Source organism: Vidua chalybeata, chromosome 21, assembly GCF_026979565.1.
Source record: "Vidua chalybeata isolate OUT-0048 chromosome 21, bVidCha1 merged haplotype, whole genome shotgun sequence".
Classification (NCBI taxonomy): domain Eukaryota; kingdom Metazoa; phylum Chordata; class Aves; order Passeriformes; family Viduidae; genus Vidua; species Vidua chalybeata.
The window spans coordinates 6166559-6191191 of record NC_071550.1 but is presented as its reverse complement, the minus strand read 5'-3'; the positions used below and the strand labels follow the sequence as shown (position 1 = coordinate 6191191).

The window sequence follows — 24633 nt, the reverse complement described above, 5'->3', positions numbered from 1 at the left end:
TTGTCCTTTAAGGTCAAAGTATGTTGTCTCAATATCAGCATTCTAAGATAATTTGTCAAAGGACACCAGCACCATCTCCTTCATGTCTTTCCCCTTCCAAAAGAGAGGGGCTGTAATGTCAGGTTTGCAGGTGGGGAGGTCCTGATTGTCTTGGCCAAGGTCAAGAGGATCACCAAGAACGGAGCAGGGAACTGCACTGGTGTTTCCCACGTGTTAGCACGGCTCCTTTCCAGCCCATTCACCTTCTCCTCGAGGCAATCCCTGACCTCCAGACATCTCAGTCAGGGATTTTCAGGCACTGTGGTGTTCAGAGCCTCTTTGATGTGACACGGTGTTTCAACAGCACATCTCCACCTTCCCTTCCCTCCCTCCCCAGGATGGTGGAAACCCAACACAGCACCAGGGCAGGGCTGAGCCCAGTGCACAGAGGGTTAAACCACATGGCTGTTCTTTGCGGGTCAGAGCGTCCTCCTTTAAACTGTGATATTTACTGTTTTACTTTCCCTTTCTTTCATCTGAATGGGAGGATTGTACATTTACTCCCTCCCATCCTTTGTCCCTGGTTTGTTTTGTTTTGAGTTCTGGCGAACCAGTAAAACAGAAAGGCGGCGATCGGTTCCCGCTGGGAGCGACCAGCGGTCCCGTCCCTGGGAGACCCTGCTCACGCTGGGCTCGCCGGCCGCTTGTTCCTCTCAAATGGGCTATGATTTATGCGAGGCTTCATTGCTGACTTGCTCTCTGTTGATGGAGCCAAGGGGGGGGCTTAATTATGACAGGGCTGGGCAATAAATGGGGAAAGCGAGACAGGAGTTAGGAATTACAACCCACCAGTCCCCCCTCCTTTCCTTGTCCCCCCCCCCCCCCAAGCCCCCAGCAACTTTTTAACAATCTCCATCCCTTTTCCGCCATGCCCTTGGCTGGGGAATACAGCAGACTGAATCATGAGCGACATGCTGAACTCCTGTCTAATAGAAATGTTTTACATTCTTTCCTGTATAGTGTGGGCCTTTATCCGGGCAGCCACTGCTGCTGGGACTTCACGTGCATCATTACACACACTGCCCAGAGCCCTGTTTGATGCAGGCCCTCTTTTCAACCCTGGGAACCTGAGAAAAATATGTTGTACTGCAGCCATTTTAGTGTAATGACCACAATTCGTGTCTGCTTTGATTAAATATTTGCCATTGGCAGCTCTTCTGGTTCTTAAAACCTAAATCTTTCTGTCTTAAAACCTAAATCTCCTTGCCTTTAGCAGCTATCCCATTTTGGCCAGTGAAGAACATCATTACCCAATCTTCCCCTGTTTTTTCTTATACTCCTGATAAATCAGTGAGATTTATTTGGCGTAGACATATCTATCCCGATTTGTGTCTGTTTGCAGACACAGCAATGTCGGTTAATTTAGCCCAGAGCAGACAGTGCTGGCTGCAAACACTGCAGAGCTACTGTGCTGGAAGCTACAAGGCCCCTGCTCTGCATCTCACGTTCACACCATGGGATGCTCCTCTCACATGGGGAGCAGTGACATCTCCCCCTGTGCAGTAGCACAGTGCACCAGCACAGGCAGAGTTTTCCCTGGGTTCGGACTGAAATGCTGGCTGTGCTCCCCTTCAGTCCCATCTGCATCTTGTGCAGCAGGTTTCTGCACAAGCTGCCATAACAAGCAGCACATCTGTGACAGCGAGGGGGATCTCAGGAGGGTGTTGGGGGCTCTTGGTGTGCTCAGATCCCTGCAAACCCCTCTGCAAAGCACCAGCAGGCCAGCTTGAGAAGCATCACCAGTACACCTGGCTTCAGGACCCAGATTCCTGAGAGGCTTTTTAGGGTGGATGCTGCCACAGACAGTGGGTCTGAAGATTGACCTTCAAGCCTGAGCTTGGATATGTAGCACCCCTTGGAAGGGTGTTTGAAACAGTCTTGTTCTTTCTGCAGAGCAGGGATCCCTCTTCTGCAGGAACTGGCCTAAGGAACCAGAAATTTCTTAAAGAGCATGTTCCCAGGAGAGAGAGAGAGAGAGTTCTGTGGTCTTCCAAGAAATTGGAAATGAACAAGAGATGTATTCTTTCTTCCTTTATTGTCTATTTTTGCCTAGCAACACATTTCCCTGTTGTATCTCATTGCTTTGCCATTCTCTGCCATAATATTTGCCTTCTTCGTGGCCTTGGGCTGCTGGAAAAATTCAGAAACTGGATGCAGTTGTGTACCTGCACTTGTGTCTAATTGAAAGGACAATTGACCCAGCAGCTTTCAGCAATGCCACCCAGTGGCAGCTTTGCATAGGCAGATGTTGCAGAGTTTTCTGCTCTCCAGTTGATTCCTGCACTGGGCAATCTGTGCCGAGTCCACCTCTGCTTGCCACAGATGTCTGGTCCATGCAGTCTGGCCACGATGACAATCTTGGACTCCAGGACGGCCTCAGCTTCAGACACAAAGGCCATTTCAAAGCAAAGACCACTTCAGAAAGGTTGGTGACACCCCTACAGGGTAGTGGAGCTTTTCTGTTGGTAGCTGTCATCCCATGGCTAATTGGTATTTCCATCATGGCACAGAGGAGACTGGTGCCTGCAGTGGCAGAGGGGACGGTCCCTTGCACCTCCAGAGCCAGAAACCACTGGAGCTGGTAGGGAGGTTGCTTTATCTTAATTCTCAGGAATCTTCTCTTGAGATTGCATCTGTTTCCATCTTCCTAATTAAAAGCAGTTCTGTTTGCCTCTTCGTTATCCCAAACATTGTTAAACCCTGAGCTTAGACGGGAGGTTTGTTCCAAGATGGTTTCTGAGTAGTGTGTGAGATCCACTGCCCTGCTGGCCTCTCTGGCTGCAGGAACCTTTATTTCCTACTGGCATCCCACCAGCACGACACTATCCAAGGCAAAATTAGTCTGCACAAAGGGCTGAGGCAGCTTGGATTAACCCAGAAGAAGTCTACCCAGTCCAGCTGCTAAAACGATGGCAAGTCTCTGTCTCTGTGCAACCCAGGAGCTCCTGGGGAAGCTGTTTTGGGAAAAGCTCACAGAACAAAGCCACACTATGGACTCGGCCTTCCTTCCTTCACTCATCCACTGCGCTGTGTGTTGTGGTTCTTGCAGATCCTCGTGCTGCTGTTCCAGCTGGCCCCTAAAGCAGAACCAGCTGTGGAGTTAGACATTCCCATGGCCGGGAGCAACTCCATCCGCTCTGGTAGCCAGTAGGAATTACTGAGCATTATACGAGGGATGCTGTGCTATTGCAACCAGCAAGGTGGACCAAAGGAACTGTTTACTTTCTCAGCAAATAAAAACTGAAAGTTAATTGTGCTCTTCTCTTTCCTCAGGGTCTCATGGGTTTCATTGGTCCGGTGGGGGAGCCTGGAATAGAAGGAGAAAAGGTAGGATTGCTTGCAATGAAATAGTTGTTGTAATTTTTTCAGGATAGAGAGGCTGGGGTGGGAGAAGGGTTGTGGAGATTTAAGTTGTGATGTGAGTGCAACACCCAGCTGGGAATGAAACACGTCCAGGGTGTCTGAGCTAGACTAGGACCAGGCCAAAATCATCCACTTCTCATTCAGGAATTAACATGCGCTGCCCTCCAGGGAGATGCTGTCAAATATTCTTTGAAAAATTAACTTTCCTCATTCATAATGTGCCAGACAATTTGTTTTTAGCAGTGAGCTCTGTTTTTTATGGGAATGAGGGATCCATCAGCCCTGTGTTGCTGGTCATGGGAGGAGTCCATGGGATTGAGGTTACAGATTTCTATTTTTCAACTTCTGGATTGCCAGGGGGGCAATGCAGGACCAGGGCTGAACCTGCATTGAACAGCAATTTCTCAGGTGTACAAGAGTGCAGCCACCCATCTGAGCAAAGGCTGGTCCAAATATTTCCCATTTTATCTGGTGAGGACCATCCCATCTGGCTGCCCCTGGTTGCTTTAGGCACACTCAGGGCTGGTGCCCTCTTGCATACACTAGAGACACAAACCTCTTCCAGGGGAATAAAAAGGGCTTTATTTCACGTAAAAAATGTAAAAGGACGTTAATTTGTTTTCTATTAGAGTGTAAACTTTTATTCAGAGGCAGCTCCCAAAGACAAATCATCTGTGTCACTCATTGTATCTCACTCGCACGCTGCTGGTTTTCATTGGTGGTTTAATTATCCACAGTGCAGCCATAAAGATAGTGAAGAGCATAAAACGATGCATTCCACACATCAGTGCTCTCTTTCTCACTTTTATTGCTTCAAACCCTGTCCTCTGGGTAATGATGTAAAGACTCTGTGACAGTTATACTGTGTTTGCTGCAGATCCATTTTATTGTCTGTCCACAGCAGTCTTTGGAAAGGCCTTTCTGTCCTCTGGGCCCCAGTGAGGCAGTAGCAGAATCAGTCTCAGTCCAAGCTGTCAAGGCCCACAAGAACTAAAAAGAGTGACATGATGTGGGCTGTATTTTAGAGAAGGAAAACAGAGGAACAAAGAGTGATGTGTCCAGGGTGGTTACACAGAAAATTGGTGCCTGAGTGAGCTGTCTCACTGGCAGCTGCAGCCCTGAATTGAATGAAGAATAAGGTGTTTGCCATGACACGGGAAGATCTTTTCCTCCATTCCATTAAGTTCACATCTGTCCCTGTGCCTTCCATGCCAAAGCCTTGACCACATGAAGTGTCCTCAACTTCCAGATCAACTCTGTAATGTGATGATGTTACATCAGTGTCAAGGCAAGCCCAGGCTGTCCTTTGAAAATCTGCCCTTGGAGATCCTCAGCACAGCTGGGATTTCCATCAGGCTCCATCAGGACAAATTTAGGGATGACAGAAATAGCTATCATCAAATCAAAACCTCAACCAGGCCTCCAGTTGGCATAGTATCCTACAGCTTACTACGCTCTTGTGAGCTAAATGAAGTGGGAAATATGCTTTCATTAGACATAGCTGAGTCAGCAATCTCCATCCTGAGAGCTGCAAAAGTTAAGACTGAAGCCAGTAGAATCCAAAGATTATCAAAGAGAACAATACAGTTAATACACACTTAATAAAATCCATCCATTCAGGGAGAAAAAAATCCCTACATTGGTTTACAAGGGCCAACTGGTGACAACACAAACTCTGGGATTTGTTTTTAATAAGCTCCTTAGAGCCCAGAAAATATTTCCTTACACTTTTTGCTGTTGGAAGGTAGGTCAAATGTTGGGCGTCAGCTAATTGGCAGCATTTGCTAAATCCTCCTTCCTCATCCCCCTGAGCATGCAAACCTAACACACCTAATTCCCAGTGCACCCCTGGGGCTGGAGGGAGACTACAGGCAATTGTGTGGGAACTGCCACCGTCTCCCAAAGGAGCTGTTGATGTCCCACACCTTCATGTGACCCTCACATCAGCAGGTTGTGGTGGTGCTCGTGGGGGCTTAACCCTCTTGTCTCCTACCTTTGGGTCAAGGACGTGTTCGTGGAAAGTGAGATGGTCTGCATGAGGGGATAAGGAAGACTTTTGCAATGAATAAGTGATGTTTTGGTACATTAAGTTCTTTAACTGCTTGTTTTAGAAGGGATCCTATCTTTAGGGTGAGCTGGGGAGTCATCCAGCTCTGAGCCCCTCATAAATCAGACCCCCAGGTCACTGTTGCTGGCATGTAAGTTCAGGTCTCAGTATGAGCCACAGGACAGGATATTCCCCCAAAACACCCACAGTCTCCTCTGAAAGCACCAGGCAGCATCTCTGGTTTTTTCCAGCTTGATTCCCTGCTCCCAGCAGGGCCTTGTGACAACAGACTTCAAATCCATGGCTCTGAAAATGCCAGCACGTGTGGGGACTGTGATACTGCAGAACAGGCATGTCATGCCTTGGGTGGGAAGGGCTGGAGATTTCCTTGGGTTCAGTCCTAGCACTGTTTGGAATTGAAGGTGATGTGCCTGTTTCCTTCATACCTTGGTGCTTTTGATGGCAAAAGTCTCCTCTCTTGGGATGTGGAGGATTAGTTAATTCCTGCAATTCTTCCATTACTCGGATGAGGTGGATGGAAAAAGAGTAATACTGAAAGCATTTTTGGTAGAAAGCTGATGGCATAGACATGAATTTGTGGATTTTTTTAGTTGCTTCATTGCTCTAGATCACTCTTCCCTATGTCTCTCTCCTAGGGTGACCGTGGCCCAGTGGGACCCCCAGGCCCTCCAGGAGTCAAGGGGTCGATGGTAAGGAGTAAGTCTGCATTCTCTCACTCTTGCTGCCCCCTCTCTGTCTCTGTCCTAGCCAAGGGTGCAGCTTCTCCTGTCTTTTAGTTTCATGACAACAGCTGCAATTTCTTCCCGTGTCTGTGGGGATGGGAATGGGCATTTGAGTGAGTGGATATTGAGGTGTAGCCTCTCCCCAGCAGCTGAGTCCAGCAGGTTTTCCTTCAGTGCAACACTGGGGTTCGAGGTGTGTTCTGTGGCTCCATCAGCTGAGGACCTGCTGTGTCGAGTGGAGACAGCCAGGAGCTGAAGGACTGCAGCTTCCCAGCCATCCTGGCTCTTGAACAGACAGTGCCCACCAACAAGGATCTGTCTGAGCTGACCAGAGCAGCTGGAAATGCTTGGGCAGCACAGTCACTGTTCCTCACTGTGCTCTGCCTTTCAGGGAACTACATTTAGGAATTTAACAGTGGGCACCTCAGCTGGATCTTGTCTTGCTCTGACACTTGTTTCCTGTCTACCGTAGTACAAGACCCAAAGACATACTTTCGTATTAATTCAGCCCATTCTCTCTGGCTGTTCAGAAAATCTTGCTGCTGTTATCAGTGGCCAGGTTGGAGCTGGGTTAGTGACAGCCTGGCCATTTCTTTCTGCCCCTGAGCAATTTTACCCTGACAAATATCACATCTGCCTGACCTTGCAAGCAGCCAACAATCCATTTTTCCTGTCCTCCCACTGGGAGGAAGAAAGTCTGTGCAGATTGTGGACATTCACAGCAGGCATGTTCTTCTGCCTTCCCTTTTAGGGGCACCCTGGGATGCCAGGAGGAGTGGGTTTTCCTGGGATCCCTGGACCAACAGTAAGTAAAGGCTATCATCATATTGTCATACCACATGCTGGGCATGCATGGGATAAGTCAAGCAACTGTATTCCAGTTTCTCTGAGTTTGATACAAACAAGAGATATGGGGAGAGTGATTGGACGTGGCTTGGAGCAACATGGAAAGAGACACAAAAAAAGCACAGTGCTTAATTCAAAATTTTGTATTCCTCAGGAGGGATGCAAAAGTCACAATCCAGCCTCAATCTTTTAGCAGGACACAAGCTCCCTAGTTTAAGGTGTTGTGGGCTGGGAATGGTTGGCACTGTGGGGATCACACCATGTGATATAGTGATGTATCATGGTCATTTACCACAGTGACCACGGCATGCAGCGTGACCGTCCTGCGTGGTCAAAGTCCCTGCTGGCATGAGAGGAGCAGCAGAGCAGCTCCCCCAGACTGACCCTCCATCTGGACAGGCTCATCTGGCACACTGCAGCTGTGGCTGGAGCATGCAATCGCCGTGGAGGCAGATTTTAGCCTGGCTCCAGTTTCCCACAGATGTTCTTTAGATGTAGTTTGGGCTCTCCCAGCAGCACAAGTGCTGCTGGAGCCAACAAAAAGGCAGCCCTGGGTGGGTGCAGGGAACGGATTTTGCTCAGTGTGTGAATTCCCACAGTGCTGGTAACTGCGAGGAAGATCACAGCAGTGAAATGCCCGAGAAGTGCCAAAGGTGTGGCCTCCAAATCGGGGTCAACTCTGCCACTGCCAGGAACTCGAGGATGCTCTGGGTGCACTGGCTGCAGGCAGCTGCTGCCTGGGCACTGACTGTGCAGTAGCAAGTGAGTGGAGGTGAGGAAAAGAGAAAATCTGAGGTCAAGCAGCACCTCAGGGTGACCCATCTCTGCCTGGAGAGCAGCAATGTGGCACCTGCCCTGTCCTTACAATCAAAGCAGCACGATGCCACCCGCAGCCCCAGCGCCGAGCTGCTCTGTGGCCCCTCGTGGAAGCACTTGCTGTTGACAGAAGCCTGAGAGGCAGCTGCATATCTGTAGATGTCTCATTTTTAACAACTTCCCTCATGTTAGCTGCCACATGACTTGGGACAGCTGGAGCACTGGGCTCCCTCCTGCTCCAGGCCTGTGAGCACCCGTGGCCGAGGCAGTTTCTGCCCTGTGGCAGAGAGCTCCAGCCCTGAGCACCATCCCATGCACCACTAAATGTACCTTCAAGTGAAGCCAAATTTTGTCTGTCTTCACTGGGGCATAGCAATAGAAAGAGCTGAGGCATCAGATCCAGGTGGAGATACCAAAACCTCTCAGCAAAGCTCTGGGAGCTGAGACTGTCCCCAGGTCCTTCTGCTTCCTTCAGTTCTCTCTTCTCCTGCAGGCAAATAACAAGTTCGTCCAAGCAAAATGTTTGCTCCATAACTGCATTTTAAAAAGTCATAATTCAATAAGCCAAACCTCCCCACAGAGCCAGTAAATCAAATAATCTCCTAATATCAAATCCCCACTCATTAACTCCAGCTGTTTTTCCACCAAACATTCCTTATTTGCTTTTCAAGCCAGACCTGAGGCATGCAGTTGTTGTTTGTCCTAAACTGTTAAAATCTTTGAATGAGCCTTAGCAGTGATGGCTGGTTAATTCAACAAAGGATGACTAGAAATGGGAAGCAAAGTCAATGGTAGGAAACTTTGCCCTTGGTTTCAGCTTCCTGAGGGTTGTGAATTCCTTTTTCCTCTTCTTACTCACCATTATGGTGCATCTTTTCTGTTTATAGACAGTTTTGGAAATAATGTGTATCTATAGGAATATTAAAGGTCACTTATCTTCTCCTAAACAGTTCATTGCAGTTCCAGCAGGGTAGCTAGCTATTCCCTCAACGTTTGCCATTACAATGAATGTTTCTGTCCTTGTGCTTTCATAAGCTGTTTGGGATAGGCTGAGACTTCCAGAGGAGATTCCAAATACCAACTAAGGATTTAATTTCAGTACATGGTTATCATAAAAATCTCTATAAAACAAGCATCTGACACATCCACTGCCTGTGCCAGTCACCACTGTCCTCACTACCAAAACTGAGAGGTACTGTGATCACAAATACAGCTACAGTCAACTCACTTTTCCATACTGAGTGAGAACAGCTCAGCATTTGTATCCTGAACTTATGTGCCATGCACAAAAGCAAAATCTTCATAAATGGCAGTTATAGGAGCAGTAGGAAGATCACAGCCCAATTCTGTTCTGATCTATGGTGGAATTTGCAGGGCTGACAGTTGGTAAAAGCTATTAACATGTAAACAGCCAAATTTGATGTGGAATGTTTGAGAGAGCAAGGAGTGAATGTGTCATTTTGAGGTTTTCTTTTCTGACAGCAGAAAGGCACTAACTTTAAATATCAGGTTTAAAAGCTGTGATACAGAACTAAGCACTGTTAAATAAATATATCCTTTATGTTCTTTTACTCTGATAAATATTCTAGCTGGGGAAAAAAACTGGCTTTCTGCATTTTCTGTATGCACATTAATGAATGATGTGTGTACAAATCCAGATTAAAAGAAAACCTGAAATCCTTCTGTAATTGTAAGAAGAACAGGATCATCCACATCATCAACAGTTCACATTAAATTAGTATCTATCTGCCAGTATCAATATTTATGCAGCATTAACAGGGCAACAGTTACTTAAAGTCAGTATTTGGCTGAAAAGATCCAACTTGGATACCCAAGATGAGGTGTCTGATTTTGTATTTGGACATCTAAAAACGAGATTCTGGTTATTATTATTTTTGAACAGATGCTGAGAAACAGCTGCTTTTAATAGATTCAGAGAGGATTCTGGATGTTCAACTTCTCTTCACATCACACCACTGACACAGATAACAGCCTGCAGGTCATTAAGCATACAAACCTCAGCCAGGATCTTTGGCCTAAATGTTCACAATCCAAAGACAATCCATGACTTAAAAAAAAAAAAAAAAAAAAACAGGCCATTTATAGACAAGTAAAAATGGCAATGTTTTTAGCAAGTGCTTGATGAACCAATCTGCTGGTCAAGGGTCTGCATCTGAGGCCCCTGCAGATCCCATAGGAATGTAGGGTCTTACCAAAGCTGCTGCCTTCCTCATTTTGTGTCCTTTTTCCCCTTGCAGGGTCCAGCAGGAGCCCGTGGTGCGCCAGGGATCCGAGGCATGAAAGGCCGCAGGGTAAGCACTGTCCATGAGCTTTCATCCCTCTCCTCTTCCAGACATTGGAAAAATAACCTGCTGGCTCAGTCTGGGGGTGTGAAGATGAGCAGAAGTTGGGCAGCACCTCCACAGACACGTTTCTGCTGCACACAAAGGCTGTGTGGTCCTTGGAACAAACCTTACCAGGGAAGTGAATGCAAAGGATGTGTAAGGGCAGAGGGGTGCCCACAGTAGAGGTTATCATGGAAGGGGTCCAGCCTGTCTTTTCCAACTACCTGCCATGTCAAAACACAGTTTATGGATGCTTCTGGTGAGGATGATGAAGATTTAGTTGCCTGAAATCGTGGGAAAGGGTGCAGGTGGAAAACCAGAAAAGGTGCCTTCGTTGCTGTGGGAGAAAAAGTAGCTGAGATATGAAGTGTTGTGATATAACCAGAGGCAGATGAAGGAGGAAATGTTATGTCATGACATAGAATTAAGAGACAAGGCTGACACAAATAGAGCTGGGCTGTTCTACCCATGTGTTCCTCTCCAGTCCCACAGGATTGACACCTCCCAGCAGGGCTCCACAGGCACGTGAGGAAGGTGTGCTTTGCATTGTCAGTAGATCAAATTGTAAACACGCCCTGTGCCTTTCTAAGGATTTTTCCAGCCCTGATTTGATGTGTACATACATCAACAGTACCACCCTGTGAGCACAGGTGACTCCTCACCCTGCCTGGAGGGAGCAGCCCCCAGCCTCGTGCTGGGTGCCACTGCCTGGCACCACTGGCAGTGCTGTGAGTTCACCTTTCCCTCAGAAAAGAGCTCACAGGCACTCAGAGTCAGCTCTTGTGTGGCTCTTCCTGCTCTGTTTGGGTGACAGCCGACAGGACAGTGACCTCTAGACCTGCCAAAGCTGCTTGTTTTCGTGCCTGTGACATCCAGCCCCCGTCCCACTGAGCTCTTCAATCTTTCTTCTCCAACTGGATATTTATTGCAGGAGCATCCCTGCTTTGGATTGTTTTTCCTTGTCCAGCTGCTTTACAAAGTATTAATAGCGAGCACACATGAGTTCTGCTGAAGGCCCCAACAACAACATATTTTGCAATTCTCTCTCCAAGGATCTGTTTCCATGTTTCATTTTCAAAGACATACACTGGAGTAAACTATACATTTTACCTGCTCCCACTCTCTGCTTCTCCTGCAACTTCTGCTTGGGTGATTCAGGACAGCCAACAATTTTGTGTTTCCCTATGCCAGAGTGAGTGTTTTCTTCAAATAGCTGGGACCAGCAAAAGAAAATGGAATAACCAACTAGGAAGCTTTGTAACCACGGAGTTACAAAAAGTTTAGAGCTCTAAACTTTAAAATCACATCTAGAAGGATGCCAGTAACACCCAAGCTTGGCAGATGTTTATCAGGGTCCATCTTTTAACTTGTGACTGGGAAAAAGCTCCCATTCCTATCTGCTCCTTGGTGGAAAGGCTCATGGAGTTCATTCCCAAGGTCCACTTGCCAAGGGGCTCCTGGGGAGTGAGGTTCCTCTGTGCTGCCCAGCAGGGATTAGCTGGGCTGTCTGGGACATCCATGATCATGTTGGATGAGAAACTGGAGGTGCTCCTTCATGGCAGGCTCTGAATGGATGGTGGAAAATATCCCAAGTTAAAACTGCAGCACAGGGTTGAACAGGAAACACCTTTGATGGATCCAGGCTGTGAATGTGAGGGCTCTTGGAGAGGTGGATCCTCCCAGGGGATCAGGTGCTTTTGCCAGTGCCTTTAATGTTTGCAGTGACAGAGCAGGAGTCCTGGAACTGCCTCCTCCCAGCTGCCAGCCAGGGATCCTTCCCCATCCCTGCCACTGGGCTCTCCTTTCAGCAGGTGTGCACAGGCAGCTGCAGTGTCTGGCTCTTGGGTTGTCCAAGATTCCCTCACAAAAACCTTCTTCAGCTTCTTACATCCGTACTGGCCCCAAGGCCTCAGCCCACAAGGAAAGCTGGATTCAGCTCCCAGGAAAGGAGGTTGCCTGGGACATCAGGGATTTGCCTTTGGCTGTAGCTGGATCCAGAGAGAGGGTGTCAAACCCTCCAGAGAAATCCTGTGGAACATCAGCTGCCACCAGCACTGTCCACCCTCAGAATGACATCTCGTGTAGCAGAGACCTTCAGCTTCATGGCCTGGCTTTGCATTTCCTCTCCAGATGTTCAGTCCAGCAGGTCCTGTGCCAGTCATTCCCTCTGGACACAGAGAGAGCCAGACTTCAAAGTGCATCCCAGCCCTGCAAACCAGGAATGCAGCAGTGCTGTATCCTGACAGGCTGCAGTGCCTGCAAAAGGTCACCTCAGGATGTGCAGAGCATTGAGGCAGAAAGGAGGTGCCTGGGGAAAAGGGAGCATTAAGGAATTGGTCTTGCCCTAAGGACATCAGTATTGGGTAAAACTCTGCCTAAAGCTCTACCAGCAAGGACTGACCCTCTGGATCTGCTGCTGATGTTCCTGCTCTCAGCTCCCATTGCTGGGCTGTGCTGTGGTGGAGATCTGGTGGTGTTTGAGCATGGCAGTGATTTAATCCATGCAGAATTTGTGAGGCAGAGAGATGCAATTTCTGAGATCCCTGGCAGGAAGGGCAAACCTGGGCTTTGCTGTGAAATTCTACAGATTTCAGTGGATATGATGTAGGGAAGTCAGTATTGTAAGAACCAGCAGATCTCCTGCCTGGAGGATTTCTGGTTCAAATCTCTCTCATTCACATTTTCCTTCTCTTCATACTCTCAGAAGATATTACAGACACAGGATCCTATGTTTACTTACTTGCTCCTGTGATTCCAGCTCTTGCTTTACTCAGGATGGGGAAATGATCAGACATTTCAGACATTACCCTCTGTCTATCCTAGCTTACAGAAGGGATGTAATTCAATTCAGAGTGGAAATATGAATGCAGCCCCTGCCAGATGTTTGTGGATTCCATGAGCTCTGTTTGTGGATGCTTCATTAAAGTTATTCTGCTTTTGAAGGAAACATAAATAGCAAATATGGTTTTGATTGTAAAGAACAATGGAGATTTTTTGGGGTCTGCATTTATGTTCTGATAGCTTTTATAGTGTCAAGATATGTATATTTTAAAAAGAAAAGCTTTTTAAAAATTGTAACCTTCTTTTTAGTCCTGACAGAGCTATTGTCCCTTCAGAAGTCTTTGTTTATCCCACCAAACTGATACTGAACAATTTTCCTCAAATGTTATTTCCTTTCTAGTCTTCCCTAAGGAGAAGAAACTTGGACATGTGAGCCCAGGCACATTTCCCTTCATCTGTACTCAGTGTAGCACTTGGATATGTGCTTAACATCCAGCTAGTGACAGCCATGTACCTGCTTAAACCTAATTATTTAACCAAATCAAGGTTTAAATTTGGAGGCATTTGATCCAGCAAGCCCCTAGCCCTATGTCACTTAAATCCTAAAGCACAGTTCTGCTAATCAGCTCCCCACAGGAGGAAAATGTGTGATCTCCTAAGGATAATGTCATCAAAAAAGACTGGGAGTCTCTGTGAAAGGCTGAATATTAACCAGAGCCATGATTTTGTAACTCACATTACAGAGCTGCAGCTGAAATCCTGCTGTAAAGTTCCTTACCTTGCCCTGTTCTCCTGGCCAAGGTGCCTGTCAATATTTCTAGAATTTTATCCTCTCACTGCTGGGTTCTGGCTCAGGTGATACAGAGGAGCTTTTCAAATCCCAAAGCACATTTCTCTGTTCCACTGTGCCATTCATTCATCCAGCTCCTGCATCAGCTGCTGCCCAGGTGAAGCCTGCAAATCCAAGATAAGGGGAGCACACCTGCACTCCAGGTCCTTTGCTGCTCCATGCCAGAGGGAAGGAATTGCTGCCTCTGCCACCCACATGGACCCAATGATTTCCAGCATCACCAACTGCAGGAATTTATAAATGCCAGGGATTTGTAAAGTGGTGTTATCTAAGCAGACATGAAAATATTTGCCTTTCCAAGCCATGTTGTTCATGGAGAAGTGGAGGGTATTGTTCTGCTTCCAAGGATCTTTCTAGTTGACTGAGAAAGCCTCAGAAGTGTTTGGGGAAAAGCTCGTTCCAGATCCATGGCCAGGGATGCCTCCCTTTGGCTTCACTCAAGGCATCTGCTTGCTTTTTTGTTTGGCCAGGCTGTGATAGCAAAATATCAATATTTGGATAACTGGGTAAGGAAGGGGCTTTGGGTTTCTGGAAAGGAGCTACTGACTGCTCTCATGCTGCTGTTCAGAGGCTGGTCACTGTCTCTGTCTGAGCTCTGAGTAGGTGTTTGACAGCAGGAAATGCAGCGCTGCTCTGCAGAAACACCTTGTTGAGTACACAGTTCTGCAGGAGCATGTCTGCTTTAGCAGCAGGATAAATCCCTATTGCCTCACCTGGACTGGCAAAGCCTGGAGCTGGGTTCCCCTGCCTTTGTGAGCTGTCTCCTCCAGCCACTGTGAGTCTTGTTTAGTCTGGGGTTCCTGATAGCACTGCTTGGTGTTGCTCAGCACAGGGAAATGCTGTCCTGGCCTGCACTGAGGGTCCAAGGGGAGCCCAGGGGCTGTGTTCAGCCCTGCTTGCAAGGCCAAGCTGCCAGGTCTGCAGGGGGAAGGCACCTTGAGGTGCTCTGAGGAGCCTTGAGGCTCTTGGCTTTGAGATGCTCCTTGGAGAGCTGCCAGGACCTCACTCACTCATCTCTAACCAGCCTTGTCAGTAAAAGAGTGTTTTAAAAATGTAACTAATTGACTAAATGTAGGTTTTCCTGTCAGGGTGGATTAGGGGAAGCCTTTATGCCAGGTTTCAGCCCAGGAGGCTGAAGAAGATGAAGTTTCCCACATGCATTTGAGAATAGAGGATCACTCTCTCCTTCTTCAGGCCAGATGCCAATGAGATGTGCTGTGATGGAATTAGGCAGGTGACTCCTGCAAAGTGAGATTGCCCTGGCAGATCCTGCCATGCTGGTGACAGGGCTCTGCTGGAAGAGATGAGGATACTGTAAACACTTCCCCAGCCAGCCCTGATGAGAGCCACAGCCATCACTGAAAGCACCCAACAGCCTCCACCTGGCTCAGAGCAGCCCCTGCACTAGCAAAGGGGCTGGACAGGGCAGGACAGGCTACAGAAGATGGGTCTGGAGGGGCCAGACTCATTCCAGTTTCCTTCCCAACTCTAACCCAGATCATCGCTGTAACTTTCATGTCCCACTTGCTTCTGATCCCTGTTCCCTCTTTGAGCCTGAGCTAAGGAATCCTTGCCCTCTGCACATCCTTCCCCTGCTTCACTAATAGGTCACCACATCATCTCAGACAGTAAAGATGTAATTGCACAAAATATCCAAGTGGCTGCTCAAAGAAAAGGGCAACAGTTTATTTTCCAGGGAGGATGATTTGGTTGTTGAGGGTGCTTTCCCAGAGTGCCAACATCATAGCCATGCTGACACCTCCCTTCCCAGTGCAGGTCTGGGTATTTGCTGGGTGTCCCAGTCACCCCAGGCAGCCTCCAAGATGCCTCCAGGCCCTGCTCTTCCACCTCCCCAAGTAACAGAGCTGTCTGACTCGAGCTGTCAGTAGCCCTGCTTTTAAGCGACCTTCTGGTCTTTGTCATTGTGCTTTGAGGTTTATAGGGACATGGATTCATGGAATCTTGGTCTTTACTGCTCTCTGATCTAGGGGCCAGCATGAGCCACAGCACTTGGGGAGCTGGGCTGGTGAGAGGTGCTGTGACATTTGTGCAGCACAGCCCCAGCTGTGAAACACCCCTTTGGTTGTGGGGATCCCATCTGGGGCACAGCCCTCTGTCTGTCTGTCTGTCCTGGAGGCCAGGCTGAGCATTCTTCAGAGCTGTGCCATACTGGCAGTGCAATACAGGCTCTCGGTTATTCAGTCTCTGCTCCTCTGAGCCAAGCTCAGTAGGAGTTTTTGCATTATTTTATATTGACAATGTTTGTCTGCTGTAATAATTTGGCAGGGTTCCTATACATTTCTGCTGTACACTGCTTTTCTTTGTGAGTCTCTCTCTTTGCCTGTCATCCTGGAGTTGCTTTTCTAACACACTGGCTCCCTAGCCCTGTTATTACTTTTGGCACTGGGTTTGCATCCCGATTAAGCACATTGGCTCCTGTTTTCCCTTTCTGCATTGGCCAGCTCTCAGAATTCCTCTTACCACTACGTTCTAGCACCGCTCTGTGTTTTTATTTATTATTTATATTGCAGTAGTGCCTAAGAGTCCTAACTGAGCTCATGATTACGAACGTGAAGTCTGTTAATAGAGTCTCTTCATATGCCCTCTTTTAACTCTTTTATTTTCCTTCACTGTGGCTCTTTATTCTCTGTCCGTGTGACACACTGGTCTCTGGGGGTCACATGGTGCAGAAGGTTGTGTGTTCAGCTTCCCTTGAAAGATAGATGATCTTTAAAGTCCCTTTCAGCCCAATCCATTTTTTCTGTGATTCTCTGATCATATCCTTACCCTCTTCCCGGGGCTCTCCTCGCCTGGAATCCTCTAAAAGAACAAGGATGCCCCTTCCTCAGTGATGCCCAAGCTGTACCATGAACTATTTTTAGCTACTCACACCCGCTCATTTGCAGCAGGGTGTGTGTCCCACACACCTCCTGAGGCCCCTGTGCCCACCTCACACTCACACACCCAGGAGCAGATGTCAGGCATGGCACCAGACCCTCCCCACCTCCAAATGCACAAGCACCAGCCTGGTCCTTAACAGCAGCCAGATCTTTAAATATCACTCAGCTGTAGCTGAGGGCTTGGAGTTCAGCTGCCAGCAAATACACTTTTCTCTTTGGAAGGAATTTGACAAGACAATGTGAAGGTACTGTGCAGTGGGGGTTGTGCACCTCTATGCCACCAGTGTGACCATGTGACAGAGTGGTGTGGCAAGGGTTAAGGGCAAAGGTGTTGGAAAAAGCAAGGTTTCTAGGAAGGAAAAGGTTTGCTGTCAATAAGGCTGGAACTGCAAGTTTGTCTGTGCATTGCAAAACTGTGGTCATGTAACCATTGTCTGAAAATAAGGCTGCTCCTGGCCTGCTTTTCTCCTCTGGCTTGGGTTAGTGGTTGGTAGTTGGCTTAACAGGAATAAAAAGTGCTGTGTGCTGGTAACGGTGAGAAATGAAGCAACAAAACACAGAAAGAATCTTTTTAGTCCTGGGCTCTGAGCTGCTGTGCTCAACCCAAGCAGGTATAAATTGGCTAAGCCAGGATTGATCTCATGGACTGTCCTGGTGGCCAAGGCTAAAGTGACAGCTGGATTTTCCAGTGAGCCATATCCTCTGTGTTCTTATTTTAGCCTCTCTTTTGCCTCCTTCTAGGGTGCCAGAGGGCCTGATGGACCCGTAGGTGAGCCAGGGGCGCGAGGTGCCAAGGTGAGTGCCAAGGCTGCTCTCAGCTGTGCTGTGGAATGCTCTGGGCAGGATCAAGGTCACATCCTCCCCCAGGAACAGGGATGTTCAATTGCTCCATGAGGATCAACCAGCAGGGATGAGTCTGTCTTGCAACCAGAGTAAAATCTATCCAGCACTGGTATCAGGGCCCTTGCCCACGGGTGTTCCTTGGGGCACAATCCCAGGCATCTGGCCTCTCAAAAGCTGCAGGGAACTGGAAGGGAAATTTGATGCACAAAAATGCAAGAGCAGGGGGGCTGGGGCAGAAGAGCATCACCAACAGCTTGTGCTGCTGCTGGATGTGTCTTTGTCATTTTGTTTTGCAGGGCCGACCAGGGGAGCCAGGCAGGGTGGGCCCAGATGGGCTGCAGGTATGTCCTCTGTGAGAGCCACTGCCAGCCCTGGGGACATCCACATGTCCTCAGAGCACCACAGGTGTGTCAGCACATCCCCAGCTGATAACTGCTGTCACTCTGTGTTCACAGGGCAAGATGGGCGAGACTGGGGAGACTGGAGCACGCGGCTTCCCAGTAAGTGTCCATCCCTTCTACTTCTTTTCATAACCTCAAGTCCTTAAGTTTTGAGTCCTGGTCCAGGAGGAAGAATCTGGACCCTATCTCACACTTGCAGGGCCACCTCTCCCCTCCTGTCACTGGGGCACTCTTGAGGTGCACATTTCTGCCAAGAGGCATGAAGGATTGCTGCTGGGTTGGAGATGACCCTGGTGTTTTTCATTTTTCTAGGGTATCCAAGGACCTTCTGGACCTCCAGGAGCAAAAGGGGCTCCAGGCGACCCGGCAAGTGTCTTATCAGTCTCTCTCCATCTGTCTTTCCTTGCACACAGACACTTCATTTCTTTCTCTGTCTGTCTCTTCCCCACCACTTATCCCTTTCCCAGCTTCTCTGTCCTTGCCAACTCCAGCGTGGTCAGAGATGTGAAAGACTTGGCTAGAGTCCTAGGAGCCATAAGGAAAGACAAGGTCAGACCCCTGGAAAGTAAAAGGGAGCCATGGATCTACCAGGGAGAGTGTAGGATACGGCCTGGGGTGGATTTTGGAAGGGAAGGTAGGAAAGAAGGGCAAGGTTGGGTCTGGGACAGGGTCAGATATAACAGGAGGAGTTGGAGTGTAGGTGGAGTGGAAGCAGGAGCAGGAGGGAGGCTGATGGTGTCAGAACTGAGCCCACAGCTTTGGGGGAGTCACTGGGGGAAGACAGACCTCAAGGAGGGCCAGCAGTGCTGAACTGTGAAGGGAGAGAGTAAACCAGACACTTTCAGATTGGCCACTGCAGTTGTTTCAGATGGGAGCCAGGAAGATGAAGGGTCTTCTGAGCTCTTTGCCTGTTAAGGTGCCTCAGCACACCCACTGCTGGCCTCTCCATCCCACTAGCCAAATCTTGCACAGTGAGAACTCTTCTGAGATGTGGGAGGGAATTGGCGTTTTATCCTACAGACCATGGAAGTGATGGCCCTTCAGAAATGAAAACAGTTGTGTGAAAAGAGCCTTGTGTCTCTATTTTGCAGGGTCCCCAAGGACCACAGGGGCCACCCGGGCCTTTGGGAGAAATGGGGCATAAGGTAGGTCTGACCTTTGTTGCTGTTTGTTTTCCCCTTCCATCAGGAGTGGCAGGACTGAGGGAGGAGTAAAGGTGCAGGGGAGCATCCCTCCACACCTTGCAGTGTGGAACAAGCAGGAAGGATTTCCCTTAAGTCTGACAGTCAGCTTCCAAAACAAACAGTGAAAATCAGAAATTTGAGCACCCTTTACATCACAGGCCACAGACACCCAGCTGGTGGAAGTGCAGACCCATCTTCTCAACAGAAGATACATTTCAAAGGTGACTGCGGCAGGGACCAACTTTTTGCACCAAGGTGCAGAGTCAGGGAGCCAATACAAGCACAATTCAGACTGAGTACCAGTCTTTCCCTCTCCCTGGTGCTGTTGCTGACACACACAGGTTTGCCAGCCCGCCCAGATGGCCAAGGCAGCCCCAGCAGAGGCCAAGGCAGCCAGTGCAGGAAGCTCAGAGACGCCTTTGCTGCTGACGGTGCTGCTGGGCTGTGGTTGCCATGAAGCAGTGACACAAACACTCCAAAACCAACCAGCAGCTGCCAAACGCTGCCCCAGTGGAGTGCAGGGGATACCTCCATGGTTTCCCCCAACTCCCCTGCACTTTTGGCTTTATTTCACTCCCCTTAAAATAATACAGTCTTGGCTCTTTCTATCACATGTGCCAGTGCCCCTTGCACAGCTCCTTTCTGTAGGTCCTGAGCTGTAACACAGACGTGAAGGTGGCTTTGAATGCAGTCTATGCAAAGTGTGTGAGTCATGAAAGTTTCCATTCTCATGGCTGTTGGACTGGATGGAGCGAGCTCTCAGCATGGTAAACCACACTGGGGAGCTGGAAAGCTGCTACTGAGCCACTCTGGATGCTGCCAACCAAGAAAGTACAGACCTTCATTCAAATCTGTAACTCTTCCAGGAGCCTTTCTCTGCACTGGCACCTCTGGAGAAACCAAAGCAGGATTTTTTGCTTTCATTGGAGCTTGAATTTTCTCATTGCGTGACACGACCATTTGTTCACAAACCCAACACACACCCTGCTCCCTCCTCTGCTTGAATCCATTTCAGCAAGCCAGGAATTGGCTTTATTCCCTGGGTAGCTCCCTTGACTATGTGCTCTTTTTTCCTTTATTCCCAACTGTAAAGAGAAGGGAGATTGTTGTCTGGAATGCAAATATCATAAGTAAATAAACTACTCAAATCCTTTAAAGAGAAGCTTTACTGTCCCATCTTTGGGCTTGTTTTACAGACTCTCATTCCCCACGCTTCTCAGAGGTAGGAGCAAATGTACAAAGATGAAAGCTCCCAGTAGATCTTGGTACTAAAGATAGTGAATGACTGTGACCCCACAATCAGGGGCTGCACATGGAGCTAGACTGAGTGAGAGCAGTTTGCAAGGTCATTCTCACATCTTCCATCTTTCTATCTTAATTCCTATCTTTTTCCAGGTCAAGCACTCATTTTTGGCTCTTTGAGGGATGCCAAACCCCTCTACCAGAGTGTGTGCTCACGTGAGAGTGAGAAACTTTCCCTCAGCCAGTCCAGCCTGGGCTGTGGATTTCTGGTCTGAGCCCAGGCATTGGCCTTTGGATATTTGCTGGCCCTGGACAGCCAGAGACAGCTGGCTGATGGATGTCAAGGCTAATCTGGCCAAAATTTGTGCTGGAGGGCTCAGTGTCACCTTGCAGCCCTCAGCTCCCTTTAGCTGGCAGCACCATCGTGCCCCTGCCTCTTTGGGAATGGGGCCAAAGGCCCAGCTGGAAGATGTGGAGCAGCTTGCCCCTGATCAGAAGGAGCCTGTTGGTGCAGAGGATGTGCTCACACCAGTGGGAATGGAGAGGTGGGGCTGCAGGGAGCAAGAGCACAGCCAAACTTTTCTGTTACCCGCTGTACCAGCCCAGCCTGCGGGACCCTTGCAAAGAGCTTCCAAGTCTAATTCTGGGCCTTTTCCCTTCCATCCCAGCTGGTTCCAGTGCTGCTCCCTGGTGGGGTTACTAACCTTAGAAAGCAGAGGGATTGGAAGGAGCAGAGAAAGGTGCTTGGCAGAGGAGGCTGGGGAGAGGGGAGGTGTGAGAGCTGCTCAGAGCCCTCCCAGAACCCGGGCACGAGGGGCCTCTTTGATGCTGTGGACCCTGAGCCAGCTCCAGGGAGGTAATTGCATTGCAACCAGGGCTTGGCTGTCCCAGGAGAGCTCTGCTAAAGGAGTTATGTCTTTGATCTTGTTTCTGCTTTGTTACAATGGGTTTTTTCATTATCTTGTTTTTTTTTTTTTCCCAGGGCCCACCAGGCTCAATGGGACAACCTGGTCTTGCAGGTGAACCTGGCATGAAGGTAAGAAAAACCCTGAGAGCAGTTTCTCTGTCAGAGTGGGGTGATAAATGGCAACTTGTGCTCCTGAAGGACTGAGTGACATTGCAGGTTTACGCTCCAGCAGCCAAAGCAGATTGTGCATTCAATAAAAGATAAAGTTTTAAAAACCTAAAACTGGGTTAATTTTAACCATTTTTACAAATTCTTGAGCCCCATCCTGAGGGAGAGGCTGTCAGTGCTGGGGAGAAGCCCCATCCCTGGGATCTTGTGCCTCAAGAGCTGTGAAGGGCCTTGGAAATGAAGCTCAACTCTTTGCAGATCCAAAACCTCAATGGAGAGAGGAGTCCTTGAGACTCAGAGATCCAGGCAGCTTCTAATTCAAAACCAGAAGAGTCTTAGGAAGGTCTCAGACTTAAAAATACCCTCAGACAAGGTCCTCCCACAGTTTCCAAGGCTCAGCTCTCTGGGGACTGAACTCCTCTGATGGTTAAGGGGGAAGGGTGCCCTGCTGCAGACCATGAATGCACCTTCTTGTCCACATAAAAGCCATCTCTTTGTTTGAGTAAAATCCCAATGCTGGGCAGCTCAGAGGGGGTTTTATTTAATCCTAACCCACTTGGTCTGAACATTTGCTCTTGTGAGCAGAGCTTTTGAACAAACTCTATGTGGGGATTAAATGCAATTTCCTCTGTGCTGCTCTTCACTCTCACCCCCCACCCCATCCTTTGCCATGTTTTCCTTGGCAAATCTTCTGACACTTCACTGGAGCTACCGTGTCTTTGGCATCCTGACACTGCAGGAGTGTTTCAGCTCCAGTGCTCCTGGCTGGCCCTCCTTGGAGCAGGCATGATGATTTGCACAGACACCCCTTGACCTGCTGGCCTTGCTGGGAAGTTGTGGAGTGAGAGTCCTGTCCTGCTCCCTCTCCAAGCTGGAAGGAGCTGGACCAAGACTGGTCTGTGCAGGGCAGTTTGCTGTGGGATGAGGTTTATGGATATCTCAAACCTTTTTCCCTTGAATGCTCTGCATTTCCTGAGCTCTCTTCCATGCAGAGCAGGTTGCTTGGATGGGCACCAATGGGAGAGAGCTGCCCTATGGCCATCCTAGCCCCAGTGCCACACTGGCAAGATCCATTTGTTTGCCAGCTCCTTCTGTTCACTCATTTACTGCTATCAAAGATTCAGGTGCTTCTGGAACTGGGCCTAAAAGAGCTGTTGGACTTTTTGCTCCCTCTCTCTGGTCGTGTCTGCCACCACACCACATTGCACCCACCCTGCTGCTTGTCTGTGAAGGGCCATGGCAGAGAATGCCTTCTGGATCTGCAGCTGCAGGCAGCTCAGACCCTCTGTGACCCCTGTCCTGTCCATCTTTGCAGCAGAGCCTGTGAGATGTGTCCTTCTTTGCTGCCCCTATGCTGGGCCTTAGAACCCCCTTTGAAAACTCAGCTGAAGGTGTTTGTGTGGGAGAAGGAAAGAAATAGGCAAAATTAGGAGTGCAGTGGGAAGAACTTGACGCTCCCTCACTGTCAGTAAACAGCTTGTCTCCCTGTGTGTGCTTCCTTCCTTTTAGGGTGATCCTGGCCAGTTAGGAATCCCTGGAGAGCAAGGTCTCGTTGGCCAAAGAGTGAGTATGGCCACCTTCTGGTGGGGCTTTTGTGCCTCACCAGTTCCCCAGAGGTTCTGTCCTTGCTGTCCCACAGCCTGGACAGGCTGGCCCTGTTCTCTGCATCTGTTCCTTCTGCGGGTGCTGGAAGCACCTTCCCCACAGAGCCCCTCAGCCCGAGCTCACCAGTGTCTCTGAGCCTCTCAGGTGCCAGTGTGACACCGAGTGTGAGAGGGGCAGTGTGGGAGCAGAGCTGGGGACAGAGCCCTGCTGTTTGCCACAGGCTGTGTCCGTGCAGCGCCGGGCACGCCGGAGCAGAAGGCAGCTTCAGGCAGGGAACACTGGGCACCCTGTGTGGGCATGGGAGGGGGCATGAATGCATGGATTGAGGCTGGCAGGGGCTGTGTCCCTTCCCAGGACTGAGGTCAGTTGTTGGAGCAGGATGAGGAAGGCCCAAGTTAAATGAATTCAGGCTAAGCTCCTTTTCCCACAGGGAAGGAGAGCTTCCCACAGGCCACAGAGGGTCCATGGAGGAGAAACTGTGGCTCAGAATAGAGCAAGAGGCTGAATTCCTGCTCTTGCCCCAGAAGAGCTTGCTCAGCATTAGGGTATGAGACAGGACATGTGTTAGAGTGCAGGGCTGGGCTCCCATCACTGCAGCCTGGCTGCTGCTGTGAGCCAGCTGCAGGAAGCTCAGGGAAAAGCACATTTAGGCACAGCCTTATGGTGTTTGCTTCTGTCCACAGGGAGAATCCGGGCTGGAAGGGGACACCGGGCAGCTCGGGCCAGATGGCATCAAGGTAAGCCTCACTCCCATGGAGGTCCAGCTCTAACACACATCTCTGTGCACTCAGGTCCCTGTGATTCCCAGAGCCAGGGTGAGGCTGAAGGGATTATCAGGTCCTCTGTGGAATAAACCTCTGCCCTGCAATCTCTAAGGGCTTTTTTCTGCAAGCACACATAACAAACCCCTCCTGTTTCACTCCTCTACCCACGTTTTTTGGCATCCGATCAGATCTCCAAAAAGGTCAAGTTCTTCAAAATCTGGTTTCCAACAATTTGTCTGTTTTATTTGAGTCTTTGCAGATCAAATTTCCAACTAATCAGGAATTCCTGGGCCTGGCAAGGGAAATCAAGGATTGTCCATCACTCTCCCCTACACCACTGACCAGAACAATGTTAGAGAGTAAAGAAACCAGATCCCTTCCCTTGGCAGTGCCCCAGGATCTCACTCAGGGTTTGCTCTGTCTCTCACTGCTGTGAGTTTGCTACCTTGCCTTTGGAACAGGGCTCTGATTCCTGTCCCTGCACAGCCAGCCTTTCCAAACAGGCCAACAATTTTGTTCCATGGAAAGAAAGAGCAGCCCATCCCACAACAACGCAGTTTATTGCTTCTTTCTAGTTAAACTATTTGCCATGTGTCTCTACTTCTGCTTATCTCTGAATGCTGGACCAAAAATATCCTCCTTAAGGACAATCAAGGCTTCTGTATTCTCTTGCACTGCTGGCTGTGCCCGGGAGCTCTTGAACCAAACTAGCTCTTTCCACCCCAAATGTGTCTCTGGACACTTAACCAGATGTGTCTGTGCTCTTTAACCAGATGAGAGCTTGTTGAG

The 24633-nt window shown here is 49.0% G+C and overlaps 1 protein-coding gene across 3 annotated transcripts in view; it reads left to right on the top strand.

Moving 5' to 3' along the window:
- COL27A1 (collagen type XXVII alpha 1 chain) overlaps nt 1-24633 on the top strand; it is a 141486-nt gene that overhangs the window by 80635 nt on the left and 36218 nt on the right. For all 3 annotated transcript variants that reach the window (XM_053962226.1, XM_053962225.1, XM_053962228.1), the window contains 12 exons: nt 3313-3366; nt 6106-6159; nt 6944-6997; nt 10113-10166; nt 17472-17525; nt 17870-17914; nt 18029-18073; nt 18287-18340; nt 19066-19119; nt 21383-21436; nt 22985-23038; nt 23764-23817. In XM_053962226.1, the coding sequence (XP_053818201.1) occupies nt 3313-3366; nt 6106-6159; nt 6944-6997; nt 10113-10166; nt 17472-17525; nt 17870-17914; nt 18029-18073; nt 18287-18340; nt 19066-19119; nt 21383-21436; nt 22985-23038; nt 23764-23817 (630 nt within the window). The remainder of the gene's footprint in view (nt 1-3312; nt 3367-6105; nt 6160-6943; nt 6998-10112; nt 10167-17471; nt 17526-17869; nt 17915-18028; nt 18074-18286; nt 18341-19065; nt 19120-21382; nt 21437-22984; nt 23039-23763; nt 23818-24633) is intronic.